Source organism: Echinops telfairi, unplaced genomic scaffold (assembly GCF_000313985.2).
Source record: "Echinops telfairi isolate 266 unplaced genomic scaffold, ASM31398v2 ScPeMD7_6;HRSCAF=24_1, whole genome shotgun sequence".
Lineage (NCBI taxonomy): Eukaryota > Metazoa > Chordata > Mammalia > Afrosoricida > Tenrecidae > Echinops > Echinops telfairi.
In genome coordinates, this window is record NW_022103903.1 from 19,084,965 (window position 1) to 19,095,438 (window position 10,474).

Below are 10,474 nucleotides of genomic sequence, written 5' to 3' on the forward strand. Positions count from 1 at the left end.
AAAATAGAGATTTCTTCATTTCTTGAGACACCACTGTGTGTGATGTTACAGGGGATAAATCTTAGCTTAAAATAATTTACTGCCTTATTTTTAATGAACACCAATGGATTGTCTTTTTTTTTTTTTTAATCTTTCTTTCAACACAAATAAGCAGCTTTTAAAAGTAATTATCTGGTTGTCTTCAGCCCTTTGCCCAGTATTTTTATGAGAAAATCAGACACTTTGCATTCAATTTTTCATTCACCAGACTTTTATTAGCATATATTGCAATCCTTTTAAAAACAAATTACATCTCTTTCAAGTTGCTTACTCCCATACCGTGTCATCCCCCAATCATGTCCATGAAGTTTCTGAAATTACTATTATGCTTTACAATCATTTTCAAAAGGCGTTATGCATTATTCCTTATACAAGAGGTCTACATTATACCTTAAAGAAACCCAATTCAATTCATTGTAGCAAAAATAGTATAGCCAGATTTTTTTTCCCTTGGACCCTTTTAGGCCAGCGATACATGTCTTGATGTGATTGGTGGCCGGGACACCCCTGGAGCTAAAGTAGCCCTATGGATTGAACACGGACAATTCAGGCAGAAGTGGAGACTGAACAGAAATGGAACCATCAGCTCTTACCTCAGTGACCAACTTGTCCTGGATGTGAAAGGTGAGCCTTTGATGAGACCCAGTATTTTGTATTTCGGGTGATCATATTTTTAGGCCCTACACTTCCTTTTGCTGGGTGAAGGAGAGCCTTTTGTAGGAGAAAAATGTTATGCCTTTTAAAATTATGCTTGAAAAGGCAGGTCATCTTAAGACATGATACAAATATTTAGGTAGGTCTAGCAAAAATAAATAAAGCGTAAGGACAAAGTCTAAGAAAGTTCTCATTCACTAGTACATTTGGAAGTTCATCTGTTATTTGAGTTTAGCAACGGATCTTAGAGGCCTCAAACTCCAAAATGAATGTGCTTTGTTTCTTAGAGAAGACGTCTCTTTTGCTGTGAATTGTCATGGTCCTTAAAAGCCCTCAGTGAACAATTATGATAGGTATCATTAACCTTGTTGTTTTTCAACACCGCAAGGCCAGGCCCAGCAGCGCTCCTGGCTTTCGTTGGGCTAGTCTTCCCCCCGTTGGGGTACAAACGAAAGCACAGCCCTGACACTCACCTGCCGTGCGTGCGCTCAGCGCACTTTGTTCTTAAGAACCGTTGGGGGGCACACAGTTTATGCAATCACATATTGTGCCTTTCAGTTTTCCCACTTTGAGTCATAGTGAGGTTCAGTTTGTGGTGAGCAATAGCTCAGCCTGTTGAAACTCGGTTTCCCACGTCAGACCACTGTGTAAACGGCCATGAATCTCCCCAAGAAGCAGGCTGAACCAAAGCTACTTGTGCACTTGCTAAAGCACCTGCATGAACAAATAATGTTTTCTTCTGGAACTTCTACTTTAGGAGGGAATTACTACGACAAGACTCATGTGATTGTCAATCAGTCCCTGGAAGGAGAAGAAACACAGAAATGGGACATTGAGATATTATGAGCATCCACGACAGAAAGAAAGCACAAAGGAAAAGGGAGCCGTGTGTCCTGCACAGTCTAGCATTTGCACCAGGGAAAAGAAACTGCTGTCCTCAGACTTCTGGATCCCCAAGCAGAATGAACTTGTCCCTCAGCCTCAAGGCTGTATGCATTGCTCTTACCCGGGGAAAAGCCCAAACATTCTCGCCAGTGTCTCGGCGATGTTCCTGTGAAGAACACGAGTGTGTTCTGTAAAGCCACACCGGGATTGGATTTCTCGTGAAGGTTCTATTCCTGATTATTCTCCACGTGTGGTAAGGATGTCTTGTTAAGCCTGTTTTCTCTCCTGTTCACCAAAATGTGACTTCTGGTCCTGGAAGCCACTAGAGCAAACTAGTGACACAGGCAACCCTGCATTAGTTACAGTGATCGTCTAGTAGATGTGTGCATAAGGCCCAGGTAAACACAACCCCCAGGGCCCTACCATACTTGTTGGAAAGAAAGGACTAACTGAGCAGCAACTGAAAATGCAGTTAATAGGTATTCCTGTTAAGCTGCTGTATGTGGTAGACCACAGGTTCTTTTCTGAAAGCTTTCATCACTGAAGCACCATAAATAACTATTTCCACACTTGATCCCAGGGAGGAACCTCAGTTTTGTTAGGAAAGAGGCACAACCTGGGAGTCTCCTCTGTGACGCTCCTTTCCCCTGCCTTCTTGAAAAAAGGGCAAGTGGCCCACCTTGCACTCCTGGGTGTCAGCAAGCATGTCCCTCTGAGTGACATGACTAACGGATGGCTTCCCAACACGGTGCTGAGACCCACCCCAGTTATGCCTTATCTGCCTGCCCTCCAAGAGAGGTGTCTGTAAAGGCTGCGCCACCGAAGCAGAACAGTCCACATTTCCCTTTGCTGAAAGTCAAGGGAAGTTTGGAATGTTCATATAAAGGCAAAATAATATTTCAGCCTTGACCTTAACCATTTTCAAGTAAAGTTTACTTCTCTACGAAGTCACGGATTCTCGGTTTTCACTCACATTTTAAAGTTTGTATTGTAAAAGTCAGAAGGAAATCGTCTTTGACTTAGTCTGGAGGAATCACCACTACCACAATTTGCAAGTGTCTCTCTCTGAGCTGGATCTAAACTTAACATTGAGACAGCTGTTCCCTTCATCCCCAACTTTGGCCAAGAAGCAGAAAAATGCCTGCTGTGTTTTGATACAGAAAGATATTCTCTAGTGATATTTTTAAACTATCAACCTTGATGCACTTTAGAATGTAAAATAACAGTAAATAGTTTCAACGCAGACCCATTGAGTGTTTTTTAGGGAGACCTTGTCTTGCAATGTAAATATACTTGGGGATTTTTCCCCTTCAACCTCAGGCTCTGCTTCATTTGTCATCTTTCCAAGCATCTGTAAAACTCCCTATGCCCCATAGATTTGAGCCTCTCTCTTTGGTGTGGCAGTATTATGTAATAAAGCTTCTGTTACAGGAATAACTTTTAATTTGGGGGGATGAGGGGGGAACGTGTGTGTATACAAAGCCATGTATATTTTTGTTGTAAAAAAAAAGTTGATTTGTGTTAATTGTTGAATAATTTTTCCAGAGTCATTTGGACTCTTTAAAGAAGTTGTTTTTTCCAAAGAACAAAGACAGAGTCAGGTAACTACGTTTTAACTTTAAATGATACATTTTATTGGAGTTGTGCCTTTTCTATCACACTGGATTAAATAAACTTATCAAAAGTTTCCTTGCTTCTCTGATAGTACACATAGCCCATCTGACCCGCCTCTCAGCAAGGGTGTGTGGAGGCAGAGGTAGGTTAGAGGTAGAGCCCTGGGGCAGCACATCTTCTCCTTGGCTTGTATGTAGAACCATTCTTCCTCCCCTACTCAGCCTGCTGACTCAAGGCAACAGTCTACCTAGCACACCGCCTACACCTTTTCTGCTTTAAAAATAAGTATTGTAAAAAGAGTAGATGGTTGATTCTCCGAAAGCTTTAGACTACTTGGATCAAACATTCCGTCCACAGGGATAGCACCAGACTCTCCTTTTCCTCATTTGTAGGAAGTTCCAGGTCCTGGACAGGAAGAGCCGCATGGCTCCACATTTGCTTCAGGGCCCGCAGATGTGACAGAGGAAACCGAAGTCCGTGAGACTGCAGGAGGAGGGTAGATCACTTAGTCAAATAACACACTACGTACGTTAGCGAAGTGGCGCTTTCTTATGTGAACATCTGCACTTTGTGATACATCGTTTTCACTGCCCTTCTGAAGTATAAAACTTGTTTCAAGTTAAACAGTGTATATGAGCAGAGATAACATAAAGTATTGCCAACTCCCTGCAGAAAGTAGCCCAATTTATGTAGTAAGTAATGTTAGTTGTGTGAAATGCTTTCTATTCCTTGTAATATACCTTCCTTACAAGGCTACAGGTCCCAGCTAGTATCGTTGAACACTTGCACCTGGGTATGCGTGTCTAACTTAACTGTCCCCATGCAAGCACTTGGGCAACTGTGTGAAAATGGAGCCCACCCTTGGAAGACCGTCCTCCCACTGAGCACACAGAGGACAGGCAGACACTGGCTCCCGGTTGGAACCAACCTCGGTTTCTTCATTTCCCATCATGTGTGTCTCTCTCCTATTCCTTAAGGAATGATAGACGTAAACCATCTTTTCTGGAGTTTCATCCTTTAAGAGAAATGGTACTTTATCAATAACAAAAACATTGAGGCCCTCAATACCAGTAGGGTTTTCACTAGGCCAACAATTAAAAAAAATTCTTCAAAGCTTGATGCTTAAAAGAAACAGATTGGCTGTTGTAAAGAATCGTTTTGGCAGAGTTAGTGTGCGTGTGTGTATACACACTTCCGTAGGTAATGCATAGTTTCATAACTATTACAGTTATCACAAACTGCCATTTATATGGAACATATAACAGGTACTCTTTAGGTCAGAAGAAAAGGCAGCTAGAATTGTACCTGGTGGAATACCTGTAGGAAATAAAGGAAAACAAAAAAGGGCAGCCATTAAATATCAACTTATCAGTGAAACACTTTCTTCACTGAATCTTACTTGTATATTTTTTGACCTTCCCATCTACGGAATGCTGTCCGGCTCTGCTCCGCACAAGGACTTGCTCTTGAGTCAAAACTAAGACTTAGTGGCACCTAACAAGATGTGTATACGTTGATAATTCATGACCACCAGGGAGTGAATATCGCCTCTGAAGTCGCATCTGTGTGATCTATGGAATCCTCCGTTACAGTTATAGGAGGCCCAAATGGTCTACTTCCTTTCACCCTCTGTCCTATACGATAGTGTCATTTCTTCTAATTTGTCATTTCCTGTCACCTCGGCCTGATACTGATATTGCCACTGAATGATTTTAAGAATTAGAAGTTTTTATAAAAATGGAGGGGTGAAAATATATTCCTTTGAAGGTTTCTGTGTGTGGGTGTGTCTTTGTACATATAACTATATATGGCAGCTTCAAAAACAACACTGAAAGTCTTCATTTAAATTATTTTTCTACACCTTTTTTTTAAGTCCTCTATGCATAGACATATATATGTGTCCGAATGTAATCAGTGCTCCTCTGTCTCACCCCACTGATTGATCATGGTGCGAAGCCATGGGGAATGGGATCGTTTCCAAGGGCCGTAAGAAGGTACAGGGAGCTTCAGAAGATCCGAAGTAGAGGAGCTCCAACCAAAGAATGTATGATTTTTTTTTTTCAAAGACTTCAAGTTGGTTCTGTAATCAGCGAGGTTTGAGACCCACTAGGTTGGGCGGCACAGCTACAGTCCTGGCTGCAGGAGAGAGACTAAGAAGCCATACTACGTGATACATTTGCAGCCCGGGTGGACTTGTCCCAGCGAGAGGCAGGGTGACCACTTGGGTGAGATGTTCGTCACTATTTAACATGAGTCAGGGAGTTTTGTGGGGATGAAAAAGCCCCCAAGGGCCCAAGCGGCCAAAATTTAGAACCAGAGAACCAAGCAAGCAAGTTGGGCCTTATTTGAATGGAAGTGATGGCATAACCCCAGGACCCTAGGGATGAGAGCCCCGCCCACTGCCGGGGAGGCGATTCTGACTCCCAGCAACCCACAGGGCAGGGTAGAAGTCCATCGGGTTGTTGAGACTAAATCTAACAGCCTCTCTTTCTCCCTGGTTGGTTTGAACAGATCATCTTGGGATTAGCAGCCTGACGCTGAACCCACTGGGCCACCTGGGTTCTGAATTTCAGGAAGATAGGGAAATTGTGATCACTTCAGGACGGCTGTAGGACAGGAAGTTGCCTTTTGGATACTTACAGATCGCTCCAGATCGGGCCCTACGGTGAGGACAATGTGTTCTTTAAACCGCAGGCTCACTCTGCTGCCCAGCTGTGGCCACGTTCCACCTAGAAAGAGAAGCAGAGTGGCAAAGGTTCCGACCCATTTTTGGGTGCAGTTATTGATATTAAGCACCCTAACCGTTTTCAGCTGAATTCAAACATCTGGGCTGTCTTCTGCAAAGCAAGTATTCCTCTTAGTGATGCCAAAAAATGTCATTTACATCCTTCAACTCTCGCTCTTGCAGTGAAGACCCACCACTAGATGAGTAACAATGTGAGAGTAGGCCTCAAAAAGTGGGTGGGGAAAATGGAATTAAAAGATAATGTTCCACAAACACTGTAAAGCCCGCCTCTCAAGCTGGCAAGTACACTACGTAGATGATGCCCTGGAAGCAAGAGCGAGGTCACAGAGCAGGGCCACAGTGCCTTCTGCTCGGCTCCAGCCTCTCCTCTCCCCTCGAGCTGCTGCTCTGTCTGCCCGAGCACACCGGGCAAGACTGTCAGGGCCCGCCCCACCAATGACTAGTTCCCCACTCAAGCGCCGTGTCATATTAAAGGCCGCCTGCCAGCATTACGATAAAATAAAATATTTGCAGAGTACAAGGTCAAAAAATGGGATTTTTTTACACCAGCTATGAGAAATCAAAGGGAAATTGGGGAAACAATCCAATAGCACCTAAGACTAAAATGTCTAGGAAAAATCCAACTAGAGACATGAAGGGCTTACACGTTGAAAACGACTAAACCACGGCTGCAAGACATGAAAGCAGACTGGAGTAAATGAAATCATGGTTCGTATTCCTGGATCCGGAGACGGCATATTAAGATGTCAATATTGGAGGGCTTCAAAACACTTAGAGGAAATTTTCACTGTCTTTTCATTGTTTTTCCACATACTTTTGAAGCTCTTTTATATTATACCCAAAGTGAAGGATAGATCTAACCCAATCCCAATCAAAACCCGCGAAAGCCTCCAAATGGAAAAGCCAACCCCCAACTGTATGTGGAATGGCAAACGGCCCCCAGAGCAACAGGAATGTTGACAGAGGGCTCACACTTGGATTTGAAAACCTACTGTCCAGCTCCAGCACCGGATGCCTGCGTAGAATGTGACACGCCTGCACATAAGAAACTAAGGTGTTTCTTTTTGGCAGAGGTCCTGCCATTAGCCAGTAGAGACATGCGAATCAAAACCACAGTGACGGCTAAGATGTAAAGGAATGAATAAAAGCTAGAAGATAACAGTCTCTGGTGAGGATGTGGGGAAATCGGACCCCGTGCACCCTCTGCTGGGGAGACTGCCCAAAGGTACCTCACTGGGAGCAAGCTCCTGAAAACCAGACAGAAAACTGACTCCCCTCTGCCCAGCACCCACTGGGCGCCAGAGCGCCAGAAGACCAGAGAGCAGCCTCGGCCTCAGGCATGACTCCCAACAGCCCCAGAGTGGAAACAACCTCACTGCCCACACCAGATGAACAAGGAGGACTACTACTGAGCCAGTAAGAGAAGGGAGGTCTTGATCCATGCAACAATACGGATGGAGCTAGGAGACATGATGCTGACTGAAATACATCAATCACACGATTGTATGATCGCATGTATAAAAAGAAGAGGGAAACAAATCGAGTGTACACTTTATTCATGGTTACCAAGGGTGGAAGGGAGTACCAGGTTGATCAAAAGTAGGCTGGCACAGCCAGTTACTGAAATATCCATCAATAACTTAGAAACCTCCAAAAAGCTAAATGGGCAAATGTTGTGTGATGCATTTAAAACAATCACCACAAAGAGTGGCTGCTGAGGTTATTATGGGCAACGGATTGGAAGTTTAGGGGCATAGTCTCAGGGAGCAAACCAGCTAATGGGCCTAGTGACATGTTTAGTGCCTCTGTTTTATTACCTACTTGGGTGTGTAGTGCCTAGGGTTTATAGAAAGCTTGCAAGCGGCCATTCAAAGCACGGCGATTGTTCTGTTTTCCTAGAACAGAGGAAGAAAGAAGCTCAGGAATAGGAGGAGGATATGCAATGTGTGACTAAGCACCTCTGTGACTAACTGCCTTCTCTGCCATGGGACCCAGAGCTAGATAGTCTTTGATCAAAGATTCCCTAAGAGTCCAGATCAAAGGGGAACTGCACAATAGAATTTCAAATCCTCATGGACTCTAGACTTCCTAGAACCTTGAAAGTTGGACGAAGCCTAGGAATTATTGCCTGAGATAATCTTTACACCTTAAGCCAAAAAATATCCCTTGAAATCATCTTAAAGCCAAACGATACCTTAGCTTAATTAGTAAAAACAGTCAGCCTTGAGCATTAGGCTCCTTTAAGAGCTTCAGAGATGGGGTTATTAAATGGACAACAGTCATTCAAAGGATGAGACAGTAATCTTACGTGGTGAATTCATGCTGGGTTGGGGAGGAAAAACTCAGGAAAAGGTGAGAATGACTACATAAAACATGTAATTGATGGTACTGGTACACAAAAGCTGCTGAATTGATGTATGTTTTGCAACAACAAAATATCATTTTTAAAAACATCGAATAAAGGTTGTAGAAATGATAGCCTAGACCAAGAAGTTGCCTATTTCATTGGTTCTCTACTGATGATAGAGGCTTTATAAAAGTTAGTAAAAATAATCCTCTCATTCAGCCCCTGGGAGAAAGAGAAAAAGCAATCTGACAGGTGGCCTGGTGCTCACAGTCAGGCTGGAGTGTCCCCTTGTTGAGCTCAGTCACCTCACAGCACCGACATCAGACAAGGCCACTGTGTGATGTGATGAATCAAGACAAGAATGAGGTCCTGCCACACTCTTGTCTGCTCTCAGAAAAAAGCCCACCAAGACTACCACCTAAACGATAGCAAATGATCCAACAGCATCCTTATCCCCGTGTTAGGCCTGAAGCGCGTCCTCCCTGTTATGTGTCAACTAGACTGTGATTCTCAGGGGACTGGCATTTATGTAGTTTGGCAGTTAGGTAAATGATGAGATCTGCCCATCGGTTGTAAGGGGATAAGGGTGAGATGCCCCACCCTTACTCAGGTCACAGCCCTGATGTTACAAGAGATGAAATGGCAGAGACGACTGAGCAGAGGGACTGACTACAACCAAGCAAGAAGACCTAGGAAAGGACTGCGTCCCTTAGACCAAGCCTCCAAGTGCCGACAACTCCTGGGACCCCGGGGAGGCTGCTGGAAAGATACACGGAGAAGGCCAAGGGACACTAGGCCCACAAATGCTGAAAGGAGAGGACAGAGAACAGCTTCCCTTGAATTTGGACTTCAAGCTTACTAAACTGGGAGAGAATCAATTTGTTGGCCAAAACCACCCACTTGTGGCATGACTGTTACAGCAGCACTGACCACCAAGACACCTGGCTAATGAGCAGCTGCGGCTGCTTCACCAACTACGGCCTCGGCTGCATTTCGTCCCTCCTGCCTTGTAGATAGGTGCTCTGGTGACACAACTGATAGTGTGAGCCCACCCTGGCTCTCCAGAGACAGACCTGACGATCTGTTCCCACAAAGACCGCAGCCTAAGAACCCCCAAGGGGCAGTGGGACTCCATCACACAGGGTTGTGGGAAGTCTGAGTCAACTAATGACACCCAACAACCTCCAGAAGAGGTAGCCAATCATCCTCCTTTCTGACAGCACCCAGTCCAGGGACAAGCCCTGCTTCCAAAAACCTCCCAACACTGACCCAGATCCAGGAGACTCTTTCCAACACTTTTTAAAAATAATCATTTTATTGGGGGCTCATAAAATTCTTAACACAATCCATACATCAATTGTGTACAGCACGTGTGTCCATTCGTTACCCTCATCATTCTCAAAACATGTGCTCTTCACTTAAGCCCCTGGCATCAGCTCCTCATTTTTCCCTCCCTCCCCGCTCTCCCACCCTCATGAACCCTTGATAATTTATAAATTATTATTTTGTCATATCCTACACTGTCCATCGTCTCCCTTCACCCACTTTTCTGTTGACCGTCCCTCAGGGAGGAGGTTATGTATAGATCCCTGTAATGGGTTCCCCCTTCCACCCCACCCTCCCTCCACCATCCAGGTAATGCCACTCTCACCTGCAGGGATCTCCAACACCTTCTTCCTGAGATGCGCCCCACCTCACCCGAGTCTGGAATGCCAGTTGGCATTCCTCATGGCCCTAAGCCAGTCAACTTAAACTTTGCCTCATTACAAGAGTGTGGATGGAAACATCCATCTGTCATGCCGTTCACATGCTAAGTCTGCCAGAAATCAGTCACCTAGGATGTAGGGAATGGCAGTGCTAGCCTGGGGCACTCTTGTGCTTCTGTTGGGTTTCCCCTCCCCTCCCCTCCCCCCAGGCTAATCCCTACAAGAATATCTCGAAGCTGACATCTTTGAAACTGAAGATGATGAAGAAATGCCAGGGTGCTCGTAACCATCTGAAGAGGCTTCACAGAGCTCATGGGGAAAGGAGAATACACTCTACTGGAACTGGCCCACAGACTCCTTGAAACCCCCTCTTACTGGTTCTCACGATTGAAACCCCCTCTTACCTGGTTCTCACTCAGACGACTGAAACCCCCTCTTACCTGGTTCTCACTCAGACGACTGAAACCCCCTCTTACCTGGTTC

The 10,474-nt window shown here is 44.8% G+C and overlaps 2 protein-coding genes across 2 annotated transcripts in view; one reads left to right on the forward strand and one right to left on the reverse strand.

The window, feature by feature from the left end:
• The window catches only part of CRYBG3 (crystallin beta-gamma domain containing 3), a 151,064-nt gene extending 147,799 nt beyond the window's left edge, over nucleotides 1–3,265 (forward strand). Inside the window, exons 22-23 of the mRNA XM_045286223.1 lie at nucleotides 504–663; nucleotides 1,451–3,265. Coding sequence (XP_045142158.1) covers nucleotides 504–663; nucleotides 1,451–1,539 — 249 coding nt within the window. The 3' untranslated portion in view covers nucleotides 1,540–3,265. The remainder of the gene's footprint in view (nucleotides 1–503; nucleotides 664–1,450) is intronic.
• RIOX2 (ribosomal oxygenase 2) overlaps nucleotides 3,185–10,474 on the reverse strand; it is a 25,085-nt gene continuing 17,795 nt past the window's right edge. Inside the window, exons 7-9 of the mRNA XM_004706444.3 lie at nucleotides 5,833–5,921; nucleotides 4,121–4,207; nucleotides 3,185–3,675 (exon numbers count right to left, since the gene is read on the reverse strand). Coding sequence (XP_004706501.1) covers nucleotides 3,517–3,675; nucleotides 4,121–4,207; nucleotides 5,833–5,921 — 335 coding nt within the window. The 3' untranslated portion in view covers nucleotides 3,185–3,516. The remainder of the gene's footprint in view (nucleotides 3,676–4,120; nucleotides 4,208–5,832; nucleotides 5,922–10,474) is intronic.